General features: G+C 38.3%; 2 protein-coding genes across 2 annotated transcripts; both read left to right on the top strand.

The window, feature by feature from the left end:
• Positions 1 to 5,204: 5,204 nt before the first annotated feature.
• On the top strand, positions 5,205 to 13,658 carry LOC112043979 (myrosinase 1-like). Its single transcript, XM_024079678.2, has 6 exons — positions 5,205 to 5,253; positions 10,998 to 11,110; positions 11,500 to 12,170; positions 12,255 to 12,560; positions 12,849 to 13,093; positions 13,453 to 13,658. The coding sequence occupies exons 1-6, from the start codon at positions 5,231 to 5,233 to the stop codon at positions 13,610 to 13,612; spliced, it is 1,518 nt and encodes a 505-aa protein (XP_023935446.2). The 5' UTR covers positions 5,205 to 5,230; the 3' UTR covers positions 13,613 to 13,658.
• A 1,842-nt stretch (positions 13,659 to 15,500) lies between these two features.
• On the top strand, positions 15,501 to 19,956 carry LOC112044010 (myrosinase 1-like). Its single transcript, XM_024079727.2, has 6 exons — positions 15,501 to 15,523; positions 16,353 to 16,465; positions 17,266 to 17,936; positions 18,323 to 18,628; positions 19,056 to 19,300; positions 19,797 to 19,956. The coding sequence occupies exons 1-6, from the start codon at positions 15,501 to 15,503 to the stop codon at positions 19,954 to 19,956; spliced, it is 1,518 nt and encodes a 505-aa protein (XP_023935495.2).
• The last annotated feature ends 3,394 nt before the right edge of the window (positions 19,957 to 23,350 follow it).

Here is a 23,350-nt window from a genome sequence, read left to right as displayed (position 1 = left end):
TACGTAAACATGTCATAGGGCTGCCCGCCTGCAGCATTTTAATTTCATTTGCTAACTTTGTGTTTCCACTTAGTTTTGTGATTGTAAATAAACTTTTTTTATATAAACAAATAAAATACTTTGTAAATTGTAGTAAAATGGGAAGTGATAAATAAAAATGCGTGTTTTTTGATTGGTTGATTTAATTAAGGCTGATACTACGTCAATGATCTTGAAGGATTGGTCGTATTCTTAAACATATTTATTTCCGTGATGCCATCTAGGTATTACCTCCACACTACGTGAACTAATAAAAAAAAAGATAAATACCTTCATGAAATTGTAGTGATTTAAAATAGATAATGAAACAATGAACAAACGCACTAATTGTCCCTACGATACGATAGTTCCCCTAGATTTCTCTAGGATTATCAGATCCTGACATGAAAAAAATGGGACTAACCTGAAAGAATATTCATCCAAACAAAAAAGAAACGGTTTACAAATGACGGAAATATCGCTGTAAATACGATACGATCCTTTTTGGAAGTCGGTTAAAATTCTTGTCACCAATGCCAAGCTGAGCAAAAGTTTTATGAGCTTGCACATTAAAGCGCATAAAATCCGCCATTTTGATTTTATAAGAACTAAGTTACCCAGTGACACTCGGCCTATCTAGACGAGTCTAATGACATATCATTTATTAGTATGTGTGCTTGGCAAATTTGTTCGTAACACTCCCGAAGGTCGGCGCGGTCCGGGAGGGGGGTAACGATGCCCAGCGCGTACGACTTCATACCCGCGCAGTCCTTTCCTCCCGTCGCCCGCATACAACAACAAGTCATAACATTCAAACACATACTCCTCCTTTGGGCTTCGCCGCAGTCGGGTAACAAAACACAAATGATCCGAGCACAGTCACACAAAACATTGTACAAGCAGTCGAGGTTTTAACACAAGCTTATCGTACCTACTGTATCGTGATTCATGAACGCGTATAACTACCTATTTCAATCGTGTCAATCACTTTGCTTTACTCTATTCACTTTATTTACTAATCCAGATACCTACCTACCTTTATTCTGGAGATAAAAGGAAATACCTTATCCATTAAAAAATACAAGATTATGTACCTACCTACTAATAAGTAAATTTATTTTAAAGTCTTACCTTTCAGAGTTTCCAGGTAACTTAAAAAAGTTATCTCTGGATGGAATAATTTTGAATTCATGCATCCAAAAACGGCACAGTATTTCCTACTACTCATAATTAAAAAAATCTAATACTATCAATACACTTTACTCTGTTAATACACCGTGCGTTCGTTCGTCACCGCGGCACAGTCGCGACTGTCTTCACCCTACGATCACCCCATGTTCAAGGTGCATAGGTATAGCTCGCGTTTTGACCTCTAGTATGAAGTCCAACTACTGGTTGTAATATCTTTACTGTGGCATAGTGCTCAGAGTTATTTTCTGATATAATTACAGCCTTCTAAGCGTTATTCATGTTGGTTAATTTCACAGGTAAGGTTTCAAGGGCTTCTATTACATTAAACGTGACATTTTACAATTTATGGACTATAAACATAACCACAAATAACAAAGATATTTGTAATTTTGTTTGAACGCCCATACACTTTATGATTTATGACAGCCTCCGTGGCGCAGTGGTATGCGCGGTGGATTTACCAGAGTATGGATTTTCATCCTCCTCCTAACAGGTTAGCCCGCTTCCATCTTAGTCTGCATCATCACTTACCATCAGGTGAGATTGTAGTCAAGGGCTTACTTGTAAATAATAAAAAAAAATACAAATCAAACGATTATCATGATTTACGACGTCATTAATTTGTGCCATCTTTCAGGGATCCGCGGCAGCGCCGCAAATCTGACCCTTTAAATCCCTGTAGCTCTGAAAGTAATGATCGCAGATATCCTGTTCATCATCATCATCATATCAGCCGATGGACGTCCACTGCAGGACACAGGCCTTTTGTAGGGACTTCCAAACATCACGATACTGAGCCGCCTGCATCCAGCGAATCCCTGCGACTCGCTTGATGTTGTCAGTCCACCTGGCGGGGGGTCGACCAACACAGCGCTTTCTAGTGCGGGGTCGCCATTCTAGCACTTTAGTACCCCAACGTCCATCGACTCTTCGAGCTATGTGCCCCGCCCATTGCCACTTCAGCTTCGCAACTCGTTGAGCTATGTCAGTGACATTGGTTCTTCTGCGGATCTCCTCATTTCTGATTCGATCACTCAGAGATACTCCTAACATAGCTCGTTCCATCGCCCGCTGTGTGACTCTGAGCTTTCTTATAAGGCCCATAGTTAGGCTACAAATGTATTAGTTTTAATTTATTATTCGCCACTTTACTTATCCATACCAGAGTAAATACTATGCCCATACTAGACGCATAAGCTGGCAAACTTTTCGAATAAAACCGGCCAAGTGCGTGTCGGGCCACGCGCAGTGTAGGGTTCCTTAGATTCAGTTAGCACTTTAATCCTTTATGTAATGCAAAAAATATCGATAACCATACCTACACCACGAGATAGACGAGAAAAAATTTATCCTCACTATACATGTAGAGAAGGACTCCCAATTTTTTCATTTTCTTTTTACCACTTTATACAAGTACCCGTAATTAATATACATACCTACTCTTACAAAATGTCAGCTTTCTTTGTTGACTTTGTTCACATTTCTAACCGATTAAAAAAAAGGAGGAGTTTATCAATTCGTCGGAAAAATTTGTAACTTTAATTTTAAGTTTTCGATTATTATTACCACCATTAGATTAAATTAAATTATGACTTAATCCTGACTTTTCAAAAGTTCTTGTAAACTAAGCCTAATTGAAATAAATGAATTTTGAATTTGAATTAATGTACATACAGCTTTGTAGCAGTAATAGTCTCTGCGCTAAACCGCAGACGGACGGACAGACATACTTAACATGGCGAAACTAACTCCTTGTGGATTACGGATCCCTAAAAGATGGTCGTTAATATGACGCTTGTTTAGTGGAAATAAAATACACAGATGCAGATTAGATAACCCTATCACCACGTAACTAACCAAAACTTGTTACTTGAGTTTTTGTTGTTTATTATTGAAACTCTCACTAACAGATAAGATAACAGATTCTATCAGATTGTTTTATCTTCATCTCAAAGATAAATGTTATGTAACATGATCTCATAGTTTTTGTTATGAATTCATCGATCTCCTATTAAAATGGATGCACAATCAGCGACCAAAAAACGTCACTACTCAATGAGTGCCAAACACAACTTCTTGGCACTCAATTCTAGTAGTCGCATTTGCAAATTCAACCTATTCTTAAGGTCAAATTAGCTCTGAATTTGGGATTTTTATTTTTTTTTAGATTACCGCCATGTGGAATGTTGAATCAACTATTATTGTTTCAATAGTTGTTTCAATATACGCTTTTCGCTATAAGACCATTGACTGAAACAACTATCGGAACAATAGTTGTTTCAATATACGCTTTTCGCTATAAGACCTTTGACTGAAACAACTATCGGAACAATAATAGTTGACTCAACATTCCACATGGCGGTACGTGAGCAAGGTCCAAGTATTTTGATACTTTTTCCTTTTCGGCTTTAACCAGATTATCGTCATATGGAACAGTAATATCAACAATTATTGCACGACGCACTGACCGATCGACTAGCACTATATCAGGTCTATTGGCTACAATATACCTGTCAGTGATAATCGTTCGGTCCCAGTAGAGCAATGCACTGCTATTTTCAAGAACAGACGCTGGGTCGTACCTATAGTAAGGCATCTCAAAATCGATAAGGCCATATTGAAGAGCAAGCTGTTGGTGGATTATCTTGGCTACTTGATTATGTCTGTGCAAGTATTCGCCGTTAGCAACGTGAGAACACCCGGACACAATATGCCTGAGGGACTCCCCAGGACGATGACACGCTCGACAGATGTCTAGAGTCCCATCTTTCATAATGTGTTTCCGGTAGTTTCTCGTCTTTATAACTTCGTCCATAATTGCACAGACAAAACCCTCGGTTTCCCCAAAGAGGTCACCGAATTGCAACCAAGATACAGATGTTATTTGATCTACATCCGGCCCAGTAAGGGCCTTGTAGAATCGTCCATGCAACTCCTTGCTCTTCCATATTGCCACACGATCTGAGTTACTGATTACTACTGGCTTGCACCAGTTCTCTTTGCCTAGGGATAGCGGGGTAAGTCCCATATCCACTGCAACGACATCCTGATACATGCTCACATTCATCTTGAGAAAATGATCTCTGAGATTGCACACCTCACGATTATGGAGGTTCTTGGCGTTTAAGAAGCCACGTCCTCCACACTTGCGTGGGAGGTACAATCTCATTACAGATGAACGGGGGTGATGCATCCGGTATGACGTCAGCAGTTTGCGGACTTTACATTTCAGGGAATCCAGTTCGGTTTGAGTCCACTTTCGAATGCCAAAAGTGTATATGAGTAAGGGCATGACCCAGCTATTGTAGGCACGCACCTTGTTACCGCCTGATAAAAGACTTTTTAGGACTTTTTTCAGGCGGCCAAAGAAGCGTTCCTTCACTACCTATTTCATATTCCCTGCCTCAATACAAAGTGCTTCTGTCATTCCAAGGTATTTATAGGTCTCGCCTTCAAGGAGTGATCTGAGAATGACAGTTTCTGAAATAACTATATTCTCCGAGCTCACTATCCTTCCTCGCTCTAAATTGATGACCGCACACTTGTCTACACCAAATTCCATCCTTATGTCATTGCTAAAGGTTTGAGTAATCTTCAGCAATGACACTAGGTCTGTACGCTTTGATGCATACAGCTTACAGTCATCCATGTAAAGCAAGTGGGATATGAGCTCACCACCCCTGCGAAGGCGAAAGCCTAGCCCTGAATCCCGCAGTAAAGTACTGAGAGGATTAAGAGCTAGACAAAACCATAGAGGGGCTCAAACTATCGCCCTGGAAAATACCTCGCCTAATCCTAATTGTATTTTATTGTTATATCAACATTGTTAAAATTTAAAAAAAAGGACTAATAAATAAATGAGAGAGAAAAAATATTATTAAAAATGTCAAAATTTATCGAATATCAGCAGACATCAAACATAAGTGGCGATGATAGCCCCTCTGCGTATATAAATTGTGTTCAAGGTTTTGTCACGGCAGCTCAGTGTTAGCTCAACTTCACACCATCCAACACGTCTACCATGAAGCTATTGATATTCATTAGGTATGTATTGATTGCCTTGTTTATTTTCTTAATCTTTGACCAAGTCTTTTAATTAACAAATATACAGGGTGATTTTAGGGGCTTGCGACAAAATTATTTGCACTCAGATGTACTATTAAAACATATGACTGAATAGACTATTCATACAGTAACCGTATGAATAAATTTATTTTACTCTTCGAATAAATTGAACATTTTTATTGGTCCGGAAAAAGATAATTTTACTTTTCTGGTTACTAGCGTCTGCCTAAAAATATATAATACTAGTTGACGCCGCGCGGTTTTACCCGCGATTTTCCCGTTCCCGTACAAAGTAAAGTACAGGGATAATATATAGCCTATAGCCTTCCTCGATAAATGGGCTATCCATCACTGAAAGTATTTTTCAAATCGGACCAGTAGCTCCTGAGATTAGCGCTTTCAATCAATCAATCAAACAAACAAACTCTTCAGCTTTATATCATTATCATCAATATCAGACGATGGTCGTCCCCTGCTAAATATAAAAGACCTTGAAGGCCTCTTTTAAGGACTTGCAAACAACACGGTTTTGAGCTACCTATAACTCGCTAGATATCATTTGTCCACCACTTTAACACTGCGGTTTCCGGTACTGTGTCATCATTCCAGCACTTTGGGATCCTAAACCCAAAGGGCTCTTGAAACGATATGCCCCGCCCATTACTTCATCAACTTTGCAACTCGTTGATGTACGTCGGTGACTCAAATATCCATTCGCTGCCCGCGAGTCTTTTATCGAAAAGCCCGTCTGCGTTGAAGAAGCCGACAGTCAGGGAATGCGGTTTTAATCTACCGTTGTGAGCCATTTAAAAAAATCTTTATATTCCTCTATCATACTGTAAGAGGAGCATGATACTGTGTTCGCCTATTGCCTTTAGTTTACTTTATATTTTTTTACATGTCACGTAAGGGATACGACGGGCGACCGGTCGTCCATTTAGGAGTCAAGAGGATATATAGATATTATGTACTTATTACTTATTTCAAAAATATTAAAAATCTCCAAAATGCCAAAATGTAAGATACGATAGTAGCATCCACATAGTGAAGTCCTATAATTTATACCTGAGTAGAATTCGCCTACTACCGAGTGTTTCATACTTTGCTTAACATCATTGATTGATTTCGTACTTTAGAGTGAAACTATATTTTTTATGGTATAAGGTAAAACAAATGAATAGTTTAAGTTTTTTCCCTTTAATATAGAAAGTGCCCAATAAAATTTTGAATCAATTGAGCTTGTCGAAATAAATTCGTCTTTTGTGCCATAAACAGTATTTTTTTTAATTCGCCCTTAGAGCTATATAATCCAGCCCTACAGTAGTATCGCTGTAAAAATGGAGTAACTTCTCCCGTTTTCTCAACATTTCCCTTCACTGCTCTGCTCCGATTGATCGTAGCGTGATGAAAATTATACTATAACCTGCCCAGGAGTATGAAGAATAATTGTATCAAGTTTCGTTAAAATCCGTCGAGTAGTTTTTGTTTCTATAATGAACATACAGACAGACGGTCTCCGTGGCGCAGTGGTATGCGCGGTGGAATTACAAAACGGAGGTCCTGGGTTCGATCCCCGGCTGGGTTGATTGAAATTTTCTTAATTGGTCCAGGTCTGGCTGGTGAGAGGCTTCGGCCGTGGCTAGTTACCACCCTACCGGCAAAGACGTACCGCCAAGCGATTTAGCGTTCCGGTACGATGCCGTGTAGAAACCGAAAGGTGTGTCGATTTTCATAACAAGTTAGCCCGCTTTGATCTTAGACTGCATCGTCACTTACCATCAGGTGAGATTGTAATCAAGGGCTAACTTGTAAAAGAATAAAAAAAAGACAGACAGATAGACAGACAAAAATTTTACTGATTGCATGTATCGATTACTAATCACCCCCTGATAGTTATTATGAAAACACACATACAGAATTGACCTCTCTACAGATTTAATATAAGTATCTAGAAGATTTAATTTTAACCACGCGTTCTCGAGATAACGGTCTTGACAGGAAGATGAGGGTCTTAAACCATCTGTATAAAATCTAACTAGTGCTATCGCGGTTCATGAGATAAGCCTGGTTACTGGTGACAGATGGATAGATGGACGATAATAGAACCCCGTTTTACCCTCTGAGTACAGAACCCTAAAAACCACCCACAACAATTACAAGTTGAAATGAATACAAATTAGCCCTTGACTGTGATCTTACTAGATTGCCACGTGCCCGCCCATTGCCATTTCAGATCTTGGGTTAGTTTAACTTATACACGTTTTATATAAACCAGCGGACGCCCGCGACTTCGTCCGCGCAAAAATCGGTGTAAGCTTTCAACCCCCATTTCATCCCCTTCTATCAATATTTTCGAATCTATACCTACCACATAATATTATAAAGCAGTGATAGCCCAGTGGATATGACCTCTGGATCCGATTCCGGAGGGTGTGGGTTAGAATCCGGTCCGGGGCATGCACCTCCAACTTTTCAGTTGTGTGCATTTTAAGAAATTAAATATCACGTGTCTCAAACGGTGAATAAAAAACATTGTGAGGAAACCTGTATACCTGAGAATTTTCATAATTCTCTGCGTGTGTGAAGTCTGCTAACCGGCATTGATCCAGCGTGGTGGACTATTGGCCTAACCCCTTTCATTCTGAGAGGAGACTCGAGCTCACCAGTGAGATGAATATGGGTTGACAAATGATGAATATTATAAAACTGAAGAGTTTGTTTGTTTAGTTGAACGCGCTAATCTCAGGAACTGCTGGTCCGATTTGAAAGATTCTTTCAATGTTAGATAGCTCATTTATCGAGGAATATATTTTCCCCGTATTCCTACGGGAACGGGAAACGAGCGGCGTCAGCTAGTGTTTTATATACCTATGATAACATTTTACAAAAATATAACTCAATATATGAATGATTTACATATATTAAATAATACTTCAACCCTTTTTTAACCCTTTATTAATCGAATTGTGATAAATCTTGAATCACATTACTTTTAGTATTTTTTTGTATATTACACATACCATAACAATTTAAATTTATAATAAATAAAATAATTATAACAAATACACGTCATCTAATTGTTCACCCAGAGGCAAGGTACCCAATACGCTAGCGATACTCTATACCCCTCTGGATAGCAAGGCTTAACCTTTGGGCCAAATAAGCGCCAGCTCTTGGGTCACCTGGACCAATTTGTCAGACATAGCATTGAAAAATATAACTTGAAAATACAAAACTTCCATACAAACTTTCAACCCCTATTTCACCCCTTTCTGGTTTTATTTTCGCGACAAAGAGTATCCTATAACCGTTTGCGCATAAAGGTATCAAATCAGGCCCAGTTCCATTTTAATTTATTCAGTAGTTTCAGCGTGATGCCCGGTCAACAAAAATACGGACAGACAAAAAAAAAATTAAAAAAATATTATTGTATTCAGTATCTATTATATACCTAATGCCCTTCAACTAAAATTTTCGTAACATCTTCAATGTACAGAATTTGATCTGTTACAGTTTTCTTAAAACTATTTATAGATAGATATAGAAGTATAGATTATGATTATATGTAAGTAGTAATTTATATTTTTCCAATAATTTCAATATCGTCATTAATACCTAGTGTTTAAGGTTAATTAATGGAGTTTTAATTTAAATCTATAATAACACCTTTCTGAGGAAAAAAACGATAATATTATAGAGTCTGCGGTAGTCCAACCTACTTGTCCAAACATCCTTCTATCATAGCATTACCGTGCTTACTTAAGAGTGTGCAATATGTAATTTGGCGGTTACAAATGGTTCTGGATCTCAGATTCTGGAAAAGCTAGGAGCCTGATATTTGGGTAAATGATATTTCAAAGTGTTAGCTTCGTTATGACTATACAAATTACACAATTCGTAAAACTTTTCTCGATAGTTTATTTTTTTTTAAAATACATGTTTTGCTCACATTTTGCTTTCATAAAGCAAACTTATTGTCAGGAAAAGCAAACTTATTTTCTTATCTTGAACATGGATGGCCATTTTGTTTTTCGTTATGTTGTTTAATTTACTTGAAATTAGGTAAAAATGGTTTTGGCGCTCACGTCATAAAATGTACGTGAAAGTCATAATTCGGCGTCTCGTTTGCGCTTCGAATTTTATCCATATCGTACTGACGCGCTGCGCGCTCTTAAGGTAGGAACTAAGGCTGACAAACTAGCTTTAAGCTTACCCACATAACGACGGCCTCCGTAGCGACGTGGTATGTGCGGTGGACTTGCAAGACGGAGGTCCTGGGTTCGATCCCCGGCTGGACTGATTGAGGTTTCCTTAATTGGTCCAGGCCTGGCTGGTGGGACGCTTCGGTCATGGCTAGTTACCACCCTAAGAAACCGAAAGGGGTGTGGATTGTTTTGCTACTCCTACCAAGGTAGCCCGCTACCATCTTAGATTACATCATCACTTACCATCAGGTGACACTGCAGGTGTTATGGGGTGACTTGTAAAGTCAAAAAAATACCCGACTTTAAAAATGTATTAATCTGAAAAGTCAGTTATTTTTTTTTTGAAAAATTCATTTTCTGTAACTGTAAACGCTACAGTTTTTTTTATAAAAATATACTGAACCGATTTTCATAAAAATTAAATCGGACCAACGTGGAAGTATATTCTTTCAATAAAAAAAAAGAATTTTTAAAATTGGTTAATAAATGACGAAGTTATAAAGTAACAAACAAAAAAAAACTACATACGCGTCAAATTAAAAACCTCCTCCTTTTTTTAAGTCGGTTAAAAAGAAGTACTTATGTCTGGATATAGGAATCAGAATCAGAATCATCTATTTGCAAGAAACATTAAAAGTTATACAAAGATGTTCTCATGTATTAGGTAACAATATTTCACCATTATTAGGTAAACAAATGTTTAATTAATAAAATTAAAATTATATAAGTTAAAAGTAAATGATATTAAGTTTAAAAGAAATATAATTACAACTACTTTTTAATAATTTTAGCCTAATAAAAGCATTATTCGACCAAGTTACGGCCAGTCAACATTACAATATTTTGTCGCATAATTTACGCGAGTGTGTGTCGGTTTAGTTGACGAAAGAAATTTTCACGGTTTCAAAAACAAAGGACATTTTTATAAACATGGTATTTATTGTACGCGTAGTTTAATGTAGAACGAATTACAAAAATGAAACAATCCATTTTTTAATTTCACCAATTTCCCGTTCCCCTCCAATTAGTCGTAAAGCGTTAGGAGTGGGTGTACGACAATAGTGGGAGGAGGGAGGCTTTGGCCGTGGCTAGTTACCAACCTACCAACAAAGACGTTCCGCCAAGCGATTTAGCGTTCCGTAGCGTCGTGTAGAAACCGAAAGGGGCGTGGATTTCATCCTCCTCCTAACAAGTTAGCCCGCTTCCATCTTAGATTGCATCATCACTTACCATCAGTGTGCCTAGTGGGAGTTTTCAATATTTTCATACTGTCATACATACATACGTACATACATCACGTTGACGTTTTCGCAAATTTATATGGAATTGAAACAGTTGTGCAGTAGTGCCACTAGATGGCGCTGTTTCAACTTTCGCGTTCACGTTACGTGACAGTAACAGTATCAAACTGCCACTAGGCCCTCTGGTGAGATTGTAGTCAAGGGCTAACTTGTAGAGAATTAAAAAAAATGTGACCGTAAGACAAAATTAATAGCAATAATTAATTTTCTTTTACAGTTTGCTGGCAGTCTTCTGTGATGCTGCTTTGCGACATGACCGATTCCCGGATGACTTCCTGTTCGGCACTGCCACCGCTTCTTACCAAATAGAAGGGGGATGGAATGCTGATGGTAATTTCATGTGAATTCCATTGGTGTGTTTTAAGTGTAAGCCCTCATTCGCAGGAGAGTTTTTTAACGGACGTTAAAAAGCGTTCAAATACAACAGATACATTCCCAAGTATATATTGACACGACAACATTGTTAAGCAGACGCTTTTTTTGTGCAGTGTTGCATTTCCAACGCCTGACTGTCAGATCGCTCTGAGATCTTGGTCTGTAACTATTCATTCAGATAAATAAATTTCGACCCATATTATATCTATACTAATAATACAAAGAGGTAAAGTTTGTGGTGTTCGAAGGGGTACCATTTCACCATAATATATCAAAGCAACACCGTGACATGCTACGAACGCATTCTACTATCTATACTACAATAGATTGGCATGTATTTCCAGATAAGGGGGAGAACATTTGGGATCGCATGACACACACCAGACCCGAAGTCATCAAAGACAGAAGCAATGGAGATGACGCGGCTGACACCTACAACAACTACAAGCGCGACGTGGAGATGATGCGAGAGCTCGGCCTTGACGCGTACAGATTCTCACTTTCCTGGTCCAGAATCCTGCCCAATGGCCTTGCCAACAAAGTCAGCGAAGCGGGCGTCGCATTCTACAACAATTATATCAACGAGATGTTGGCGTACAACATTACACCGATGGTCACTTTGTACCATTGGGACTTGCCCCAGAAACTGCAAGATCTCGGAGGATTTGCCAGTCCATATTTCCCTGAATGGTTCGAGAATTATGCAAAGGTTGTTTTCACACAATTCGGTGACAGAGTAAAGTACTGGATAACATTCAACGAGCCCAGGGAAATCTGTTACCAGGGTTATGGGTATGTCGAAAAGGCTCCCATTCTGAACATCACTGACGTGGGCACCTACTACTGTGCGAAGAATCTAGTCCTGGGTCACGCGCGAGCTTATCACGTTTATAATGACCTGTTCAAGCCAACGCAGGGTGGTGAGTGCGGCATTACGATTAGTGTCAACTGGATGGGACCTTTGACTGATTCGGAAGAAGATTTGTACGCTGCGGAAATCAAAAGGCAAGCTGATGTAAGTTGTTCTGTAACATTTTTAAAGAATTACAAAAGTTGTTATAAAACGACCTCTCTTTAAACTACGTACGGGTCTTTTCAGTGGGGAATATTTGCCGAGCCAATCTTCTCTGAACAAGGAGGATTTCCAAAGGAATTTTCCGAAATAGTGGCGAAAAAGAGTGCAGAGCAGGGCTACCCTTCGTCTCGACTGCCAGCTTTCACCGAAGAAGAGAGGGAGTACGTCAGAGGGGCATCGGATTTCTTCGGAGTAAACCATTACACTGCCAATCTAATTTCTGCCAATGAATATAAAGGAAACTGGCCTGTACCTTCGATGTATGCTGATGTAGACGTTGGTACTTATGTGCCGCCGGAGTGGGTTCCAGCTGCTTCCTCGTGGTTGAAAGTGAGTATCATGTTTTATTTTTGAGTTTCTGAAATTCTGAGACGTTATTCACCATCAAACTATTTTAAATAAACATGACACAGGTCTCAACTCTCCTATAACATTGGAAATTTGGACTTAAATAGAACGTAACTTAAAATGGAAATGTATTAAGGAGCTGTTCTGATTCTGAAGGAAGGTTGGTCATAGGAACTTCTTAAATAAAATAGGTAAACCCATCGAGATTAGGCTCATTGGCTACACTCTGCTACTATGTATATTTATTAAAATATGGCCTATCCCTTTCAGCTCGCGCCGAACAGCATCTTTAACGCGTTGACACACCTGCATAATAGGTACAACGGTCCCGTGTTCTACATCACCGAGAACGGCTGGTCACAGTTATTGGAGGAGGGCTATGAAGACGATTCTCGCATCGCGTACTATCGCGCGGCCCTGAACAGCGTGTTGGACTGCCTACACGCCGGCGTCGACTTGCGGGGGTACATGGCATGGAGCCTCATGGATAACTTCGAGTGGATGCAGGGATATACGTAAGCTAATCATCACCAGTATAATTTATTAAGTAAGACTTTCAATAAGAGAGGTGGCGTGTACTTCATTGACACAAGTAAAGCCTTTGATAAAGTTAATCATAAAATATTATTTAAAAAAAATTTAAAATTGATAAGTTCATGATAATCATGAAAAGAAATATATAATATATATTAATAATTCAACAGGTTTAAGATTCAAAATCTAAAAATCTTCACTAGGCTCTATATCCAGTGTAAGCCAAGGCTCACATCTAGAACCTCTCATCTTTTTAATTTTTACTAACGATCATGTCACAAAATCATGCTTACTGTAACTTCTGTAGGGATACATTAAATATAAATAATTTAATCTCCAGTGAACGGTTCGGGCTGTACGAAGTAGACTTCACAAGTCCTCAGAAGACGCGCACGCCGAGGAAGTCCGCCTTCGTGTACAAGCACATCATCAGCACGCGCGCTATCGACCCGGACTACGAGCCGGACACACGGACCATGTGGATCGACGAGGGACACTAAACAATATGTGATGGACTGATTATGAATTCTTTGTAAATAAAATATTAGGTTAAATTAGAGTTTTCTTTTAGATTGCTTGTACCATACACATGAAAAAACGTAGATCCATATGACTTTAAATGTCACTAACGCAATATCCCTGTTTGTCAGAATATAAATGCGTTGATGTGCTTATTTGTCTTTTTTCTTTAAACGGAAAAGCAACTGAACCGGTTTTAACAAATTCTGGGTCGTACCTTTAGTTAGGCATCTTAAAATCTAGATTAGCGATCGAGCGATAGATCGAGCATACTGTTGGATTATCCAAGCTACTTAGTTACGTCGGTGCAAGTGTTCACCATTAGCAAGATGAGAACACCCGGAAACAATAACTGAGAGACTCCTTACGAAGACACGCTCGACAAATTACTACAAAGTCTAAAGTGCCATCTTTCATAATATGTATCCGGTAGTTTCTGAGACGAGACATTTTGCACAGACAAACCGCTCGGTTTCCCCAAAGAGGTGGCCGAATAGCATTAATACTGTATAGCAAATCTATACTGTATTTCCTTTGAACTGTCAAAATTGTCAAATCACTCGCTTAAAAAAGCTTTTCGCTACCATTAACTGAAACGACTACCAGAAAAATGAACAAGGCTCAAATATTTTGATCTATTTTTTTTCTGCGTGCACCAGCTTATCGCCACGCGGAACAGTTATTGCACAAATCTACTATCTATATCTATTGGCTACAATATACCTGTCGATGATAATAATCGATCTCATCTTATCTTTACGAATTACAATACATAATATCTAACAATAATTACATCATAATATTGATTGTAAATACATTGCTGTAGACTCTTTAAGGGGTCGCTACACAGAGTGATAATCGTTTTGTGTGGATTTTTCCCTGTTTAAGTGCCGCAGGCTCCTTAATGGGACCTTAGCGGCGTCACATCGCCTGATGAAGCCCGAAAGCAGAAGCTGAAGAGATGGGCGGAACGACTCTCTAAAGGCGTCTCCTCTGAGACTCGGACCTCAGCTTATAGGGTCAATCTGGAAGGTTTTGACCTGAGTATCAGTTTGACCTGTATCAGTCCGGTCACCCCCGAGATCATGAGTTAAAAAACCCACGTCCGGTTGACGTCAGATATCGAGGACCTCATCTTCACCGGCGAAGACGTTGTGTAGCTTGTGTTTGAGATAAGGCGAGCGCAGAAGCATTTTCAAAAGACGATCCTAGGGCTAAAAGATCAGAAAGAATGGGGTTGAGACGAATGGCTTGTCCTGTGGAACTTGGACCGATGGAGCGAGAGCCTCATTTTATCGACATCATTTTAGAAAGGCTGTAAGTTTGTCAGCCTCAGTGGCGTGCACGTCATAGATGCAAAAATGCACTGCTTACCATTACTAGTCTGTGTCGGAGAAGACATTTCATATTTTGGATGATCTGTACGTTTAGTGCCTACCCTGATTAACAACCTTGACGCCCCTGGTCAGCCTATGTTCCTACCGTAAGTAAGTACGGTAACTAATAATGGAGTTTGAACTGTGGTAGCTTCACAAGATAGCAGGTTTTGAGGTACGCCACGGAATCCTGGCTTAGTAGCCTCGAATATTACACCATTCTCTTTTCTATTCTAAACCAAATTAAAGTCCAAGTGGGCTTTTAAGTAAGGCTGATGATAAATGATAAGCTAATATTATTATGAACTCGATAATAAAACATATTATATTTGTCAAGGTGCCCCCTTAAGAATACATTATTACTATATAATATTATATTACCTTGATAGCCATCTATCTAAATTGTGTTAAAATTTTCCTCACGCCAGCCCAATGCTAGCTCAATTGCACACCAAATCAATTTCAGCTCAAACGCAAATCAAACACGTGTACGATGAAGCTACTGGTATGTACGAGGTATGTATTATTATTATATATTAATAATATTACGGTGATCTGAACAAAGTGATCAAATGCCAAAGTGGCATGAAACCTAATTTTTTTTTAATTTGAAATTAAGTAGAGGGCAGAGTTAAAAACTATGCCATCAGCAAAAGATAATATCAAATAACCTAACTACCATTTGTTTTATTCTTTACAAGTTAGCCCATGACTACAATCTCACCTGATGTTAAGTGATGATGCAATCTTAGATGGATACGGGCTAACTTGTTGGGAGGAGGATGTAAATTCACCCTTATCGGTTTCTACACAACATCGTACCGGAACGCTAAATCGCTTGTCGGTACTACGGTCGGTACGGTCTTTAAAGCTTGTAATGTCATATAGCGAAAACGCGAAAAGCTTGAAGGAGTTATCGCTTGACTGTTGGATGAAGGTTTGATTTTTTTTTATAAATTATTAATAGTGTTTTATTTTATTTTTATATCAACAATGTTAAAAATTAAAAAAAGGACTAATAAATAAATAAGAGAAGGCTTTTCTCTTATAATAAAATCCGGCCAAGTGCGTGTCGAGCCACGCGCAGTGTAGGGTTCCGTAGATAAAATGAGCTGTAAACCCTTATAATGCAAAAATACCGATAGTATATGTATTACTATCGGTATTTTTGCATTATCACTATCACTAGCACAAACTATGGGATAGACGAGGAAACCATCATCCTCACTTTTCTGCATCCACTTTTTAATAGGAAATCGTCCTGAATACATATTTTTTTCCTGGGCCCAAGGACTACAAAGCTGTTAGTGTTGCTTTTAGTCCTAGCGGCCATTCTGACTTCCAGTTTGCTGGCAGTCTTCGTTGGCGCTACGGTGCGGCACGATAGGTTTCCTGATGACTTCATATTCGGGGCGTCCACCGCTTCATACCAAATAGAAGGAGGATGGAATGCAGATGGTAATTTTTTCATATTATTTCTGTTTCTTCTTATTCTGCTAGTGTCATCTCATATTGGGGGTAAGCAATCTTTATGGCTAATTTAACTTTGTTCATTGCTGGCTGGGCTAGTGATCTGGTACCTACTCATCTTGAACCATTAGCGTAAGTTCTTGATCTTCTGAATCTTGAGTCAAGATGTACGTCTACGACCAGGCCTTAGTTTTTCCTTTAGTTTTTCCTGGAAGCTGGGGCAGTTCATATTTGGAATTTCGAATTAGGTGGCCCAGGTATATTGCTGGTTTATAAAATCTCCATTCACAGACTTTGACCCATCCTACATCAAGTAGAAAACCATTTATAAATCATAGCACCGTGACAGGAACACAATCCTACAATGGGTTGTCCCTGACATGACGCATAGGCACCATATGCTTGTAATTTCACCAACCACCATACCTTTAGAACGAAACTGCAGCTCTTGGTAGATATTTGAGTCAAAATAACTGTAAAACGTAGCCGTAGTATTAAACGTCTAATAATGTCAGTAAATGTATAAAATGTTAAATGAATTGTAAAACGACCTTTCTTCCTTTCAATGATAAGTGTTCTAGTACTTGAAATCCTTCAAACACAAAGCCTATTAACAAATTGTTGAATATAACCCTGGTGCTTTTGTTAAAAGTACTTGAACATTTTCATTAAATGTTCAATTGCGGTAAAGGCACCAGAGAAATAACCACTTACAAGGAATATTGTGGTGTATATAAAGATATTTCATGAAGATTGGTCCGATCCAATTGAGCTTGCTTATGTTGCAGATAAGGGGGTTAACATTTGGGACCACATGACACACACCAGACCCGAAGTCATCAAAGACAGAAGCAATGGTGACGTCGCAGCTGACACCTATAACAATTACAAGCGCGACGTGGAGATGTTGCGAGAGCTCGGCGTTGACGCCTATAGATTCTCACTCTCCTGGTCCAGAATCCTCCCCAACGGCTTTGCTAATAAAGTCAGCGACGCAGGCGTTACTTTCTATAACAATTATATCAACGAGATGATGAAGTACAACATTACGCCGATGGTCACGCTGTACCACTGGGATTTGCCTCAGAGACTGCAAGATCTCGGAGGATTTTCAAGTCCTTATTTCCCTGAATGGTTCGAGAACTACGCGAAGGTTGTTTTCGCACAATTCGGCGATAGAGTCAAGCACTGGATAACATTCAATGAGCCTAGAGAGATTTGCCACCAGGGATATGGGGATGCTACTAAGGCTCCCATTCTTAATATCACTGACGTGGGCACCTACTATTGTGCTAAGAATCTAGTCTTGGGTCATGCGAGAGCTTATTACGCTTATAACGACCTGTTCAAGCCGACACAAGGTGGTGTGTGCGGCATTACGATTAGTGTAAACTGGATGGGACCTTTGACTGATTCAGAAGAAGATTTGTACGCTGCTGAAATCAAAAGACAAGCTGATGTAAGTTATTTAAGATTTAATTCAATTAAGGTCTTATTGGAAATAGGCGTAGCTAAGAATGTTTTGTTTAACTACCTAGAGATATTTGGTGCGATTCTCAGTTTGGACCAATTTGAGATTTGATATTTTCTAGATTGGGTCAGTTCTGCTCTAACTATGGCTAGATAGTAAGTAGTATTTAATATATCAGTGTAATAAATGCTATGTAGAAAAAAATCAATGGAGTGACTTTTATAAACTTGAACCTTTTAGAAGACAAATACATATTTGGTTTGATCCAAGATGGTAGGGCTTGCGTTTTACTACAAAAGCAAAGTTGAATTCTCTTATAACTAGTGTATGAACCTCCTAAAGTACATTAAAATCAATAAAATTGCTCATTTCAGTGGGGAATATACGCCGAGCCAATCTTCTCTGAAGAAGGTGGATTCCCGAAGGAATTTTCTGAAAGAGTCGCGAAAAAGAGTGCAGAGCAGGGCTACCCTTCGTCACGCCTGCCAGCGTTCACGGACGAAGAGAGAAAGTACGTCAGAGGGTCGTCGGATTTCTTTGGAGTGAACCATTACACTTCCGTACTAATTTCTGCCACTGAACATAAAGGGATTTGGGTTGTACCTTCGAAGTATGATGATATAGATGTTGGCAGTTATATGCCGCCGGAGTGGGTTCAAGCTGCTTCCTTTTGGTTAAAAGTGAGTATTATGTTTTCTTCTTCACTTTCTTAAATTCTATAATAGAATCTGAATATTGTACTCATTTTTAGACTATCTTTTACGCTCAAATACTGATAAACGGGCTTAGCCTCCTGCCTACCAGAGGTCATCAAAGTGCCTTGGAACTGTCCTGAGGATAGGAAGATAGGAACTCCTAAAGTTAAAAAGACATACCCTTCAAAGTTGAGCTCATTTGTCTTAGAGAACACTTTGCTTGTAAATCATTTCGAATTATCGAAAACAGCTTGATTTACAAAGATGAAATTTGACAAGGAGGTAGTTCATTGTTAGAAGACGTGCTATAAGAACGGATTTTGCGACAGGGTTGGATTATGGAGTTCAAAGGGACGAAATCGTCTAGTGCTGTGTTATTTTCTGGGTTAACCAAAATAATATGACATTCCAGCGCGCGCCGAACAGCATCTACAACGCTCTAACACACCTGCACAACAAATACAAGGGGCAGGTGTTCTACATCACCGAGAACGGCTGGTCGCAGTTATTAGAGGACGGCTATGAGGACGATTCACGCATAGCGTACTACCGTGCGGCACTTAACAGCGTGTTGGAGTGTCTGGACGCCGGCGTCGACCTAAGGGGATACTTTGCGTGGAGCCTCATGGATAACTTCGAATGGATGGAGGGTTATACGTAAGTTAATCATTAGCCTTTTTTAAGGGACCATTCATGGCATTGTTGCACAATTTGTATGTAGAAGTATTTGAGAATTCAAGTGGATTTGATTAATTTCAGTAAAGCCTTTGATAAAGTTAATCGTAAAATTTTACTAGAAAAATAAGACAACTGCTGAGTTCATTAAAATGGAATAGAATATGAATAATTCCTAAAAATAAAGATATTTCTTTCTTTTCTTTTCTTTCTTTCTTAATTTACTCAATGGGAGTAAGAATCAAAAGTCAAAAATCTTAGGTATTATTCAAGTTGAATCCGGTGTACCCCAAGGCTCACTTCAGAACCCTCTTACGTTTTTAATACTTACTATTAAAATCTTATCAAAATGTACTCAAAGCATGCATTAGCGTAATAATTTACACTCACTACTAGTGCGAACAATATCTTATATCTACATTTTGACTTAAATAAAGAGAAGAGAAAATAAAGAGATTTTAATTAATTTAATTTTCAGTGAACGGTTCGGTCTGTACGAAGTAGATTTCACAAGTCCTCAGAAGACGCGAACGCCAAGGAAGTCCGCCTTCGTGTACAAGCACATTATCAGCACTCGCACCATCGACCCGGACTATGAGCCTGACACACGAACCATGTGGATCGACGAGGGACACTGAACAATATGTGATGAACTGATCATGATCTTTTTGTAAATAAAATGTTAGGTTACAATTAGCCTTTTCTTTTGAATTGCTTGTACCATACACATGAAAAAAGAGAAAATACATATGACTTTAAAGTCACTGACGCATTATGCCTGTTTGTCAGAATATAAATGCGAAAATGTGTTTGTTTGTCTTTTATCTTTAAACGGAAAAGTCAGGTATCCTAAAATCGAGATTCTAAGAGCAAACTGTTGGATTATCCAAGCTATTTGGTTACGTAGGTGCAAGTGTTTACCATTAGCAAGATAAGGACACCTGGACACAATATAACTAAGGGACCCCGAACGACGTCACGCTCAACATAATACTACAATGTCTAAAGTGCCATCTTTCATAATATGTTTCCGGTAGTTTCTCGTCTTGATAACTTTTGTTCAGAATTTTGCACAGACAAACCCCTCCCCACCCCAAAGAGGTCACCGAACAGCATTCAAGAATTAGATGATATGTAAGAAATTTGATCTAACTACATCCAACCCTTTAAGGATCTCTTACCCATGTTCCATGCAACTCCTTACTCTTCCATATCACCACCCGATCTGAGTTAGTAGTTACTAAAGGCTTGCACTTCTCTGCCTTGTTCACTGCAACGACAAACTGACATTTAATATGGGAAAATTATATCTATGAAGCACATTCCACGATTATGGCGTTTAAGAAATCCATACTGCGTGGGACCTTCAATCACATTCCTACAAACCTCATTACAGATGAACGCGAGTGATACATCAGATATGACGTCAGCAGTTTCCAGACTACAGACCAGCTAATCCAGTTCAATTTGAGTCCACTTTATATTGGTCATTCCTTTACTTATATACACCAAAAGTGCTGTATATAAGTAAAGGAATGACCAAACTATTGAAGTTATGTACGTTATTAGCGTCTGATAAAACATTTTAGGACTTTTTAGGACTTTTCTCATGATGCTAAAAAGCGTTCCTTCACCATCTGTTTCATATTCGCTGCCTCAATACCAAGTGCATCTATCAGTTCAAGGTATTTATAGGTCTTTTATTTATTATTATTGAAATAGATAACAGATATCTCCATTTCAATGATATCAATTAGGTATATAAAATTCATTCATATCATCATTACAAGTTAGTATATGTATCTAACAACACTTTTGTTAGGTACGCTGATCTGATTGTGTATAACAGATTCTCCTGATTGACGTATTGACACAAACTCTGCCAGAACTAGCCTCCTGTTTAGGGTTCCGTAGTCAACAAGGAACACCTATAGTTTCGCTATGCCTGTCTGTCCACAATTTAACTTAGAGACTATCAGTACTAGAACGTATGTACGAGTACTAAAATAAAGCCTAAATTTACGGTATCTCTCCTGCATCTAAAGTCGTTGAATAGGTATTTGAAAAACAATTGACTTTTTTATTATATGTCTGGAAGAGATCGCACATTAGCGATAAGGCTGCCGATTGTGCATTAGTTTTCAAGTTAATTTCTGGCTTGTTATCTTTTTATTTTTGGTGTACAATAAAGTATATTTCATTCACGTGATTGTAGTTACATAGGTTTACTATTTCAAGATTAGTTTGTGAAGTATCAGGGTTAAAAGTAGTAATGTTTGTTAGAGTCAAGTATTTCCCCCAGCCAACAAATCGGTTGTTTAAGGATACGTAAATTTACAAAGTGAGCATATATTATTGAAATCAAAAGTATCACAATTAAATATAGGTAAGGTATATATATATAATTATTTATTATGTTCTTATTATTAATTATCAATTAGTAACACTTCTTCTTGTTGTTTCCGTCCGCGTCACCACATGGTTCCACGGAAGACCAGCGCTGCGCTGGTGCATCACTAGCGTAGCACATGCTGAGTGGAGACCATTTTGGTACCACACACATCATTTTTTTGGATTTAATTTAATCATTAGTTTAATATCTTTAAATTATTAGTTTACTATATTTTTAAAATTTCTGTCTTTTGTTTTAGGTATTTGTTGTGTATTATGTGTGTGTGTGTCCAAATAAAATAATTTTCTTTCTTTCTTTCTTTCTAAATAGGGACTAAAGTTGTTGACCAACCAAAACCATCATCCTAAATCTCTAGCGAAGGTTTGCTACGAAGCCAATGCTATAGCGACAGGAATGATATGACTTCTCCATAAATACCATAGAAAATATCAAAAACTTCATCAACATTGAGTAACTTTAGTGGATATACACGATAACCAACTAGCTATTATGAATAGGTAATTCTTACGTCATTTAATTTCGCATTCACTATTAATTATATTGCTAACTGATCAAAATCACTAACCAGTGTGTTTGCTATTGCGCTTTTCGTTAACATATGCTTTACGAAAAACGATAATTGCGGATGCTATTGGACGATGGTGGCTAATAGGCCATAGTTAGTGAATAGGTTAGTGAACAGCTTTGTATAATCTTATCCATTCTTCTAGTCTAGACTAACGTTATAAAGAGAAACGATTTGATTGATTGTTTGCATTGGCTCTCAAACTACTGAACCAATTTGTCAAACTATCCCCGAGTGCTATAAGCTATATTTTATCCCCGTATTCCTACGGGAACGGGTACTACGTGAAACCATACCTACAAAATATCAAGCCCTTTCAGAGGTGTGATACAGTCACCGTGACACGAGATATTATGTATTAGATAATACCTAGTTTCTTGAGAGGCTAACCTCTAAAATACATGTCAAAATTATCAAATCTCTCGTAGAGATTAAATATAAGTGTCGATGATAGCCCACAATGGAGTATATAAATTGTGTTCAAGGTGTGGTCAAGGCAGCTATTTATCAGCTCAAGTGCATCATCACACACGTTTACTATGAAGCTACTGGTATTCATAAGGTATGTATTTTGCGTCGAGAATTTTAATATTCAAAGGAGTGTACCCCGTATCATTAAAATTAAAAAAATATAAGGATTTTATTAAAATTTATTAAAGTGAATAAATCTAACTAAATAAAAAGAAAGAAATAAAACGAAAACCCAAGTTTTTGAGTTATATCAAGATGGCGCCATAGCAACTATGACTTGACAATTGACAGCAAACGTCAAATCGATTACTGCATTGAAAACGTTATCTATCCGCAATTATTACCCTTATTAATGTTGCATTTCGAAATAATTAAATTAAATTCGTAGATTTGTATAATCAAAAATAGTTAAAAAACATATCTTCTTTTATTTCCGCCAGGGTACAATGACTGATCCTAGGCTCCATACAATTTTGGACTAACTCCTTTATTTATTTCAAGCAGGCTAAGTTTACAAGCACTTTTGTGATGTCAAGTTTGACTATTTGTAAAGACACTACGAGTACCATCACAGATTCGGCTG

This window comes from Bicyclus anynana, chromosome 24, assembly GCF_947172395.1.
Source record: "Bicyclus anynana chromosome 24, ilBicAnyn1.1, whole genome shotgun sequence".
NCBI lineage: Eukaryota > Metazoa > Arthropoda > Insecta > Lepidoptera > Nymphalidae > Bicyclus > Bicyclus anynana.
The sequence above is the reverse complement of the archived record's forward strand: the minus strand, read 5'-3'. Positions and strand labels throughout refer to the sequence as shown.

What these genes read in the sequence shown, in the direction of transcription:
- LOC112043979 (XM_024079678.2), top strand. Translation starts at nt 5,231, where the DNA reads ATGAAGCTATTGATATTCATTAG. An exon ending in CTGCTTCCTCGTGGTTGAAA is followed by an intron (nt 12,561 to 12,848) that starts GTGAGTATCATG and finishes TATCCCTTTCAG; the next exon opens with CTCGCGCCGAACAGCATCTT. An exon ending in GAGTGGATGCAGGGATATAC is followed by an intron (nt 13,094 to 13,452) that starts GTAAGCTAATCA and finishes TTTAATCTCCAG; the next exon opens with TGAACGGTTCGGGCTGTACG.
- LOC112044010 (XM_024079727.2), top strand. Translation starts at nt 15,501, where the DNA reads ATGAAGCTACTGGTATGTACGAG. An exon ending in AGGAGGATGGAATGCAGATG is followed by an intron (nt 16,466 to 17,265) that starts GTAATTTTTTCA and finishes CTTATGTTGCAG; the next exon opens with ATAAGGGGGTTAACATTTGG. An exon ending in AAATCAAAAGACAAGCTGAT is followed by an intron (nt 17,937 to 18,322) that starts GTAAGTTATTTA and finishes TGCTCATTTCAG; the next exon opens with TGGGGAATATACGCCGAGCC.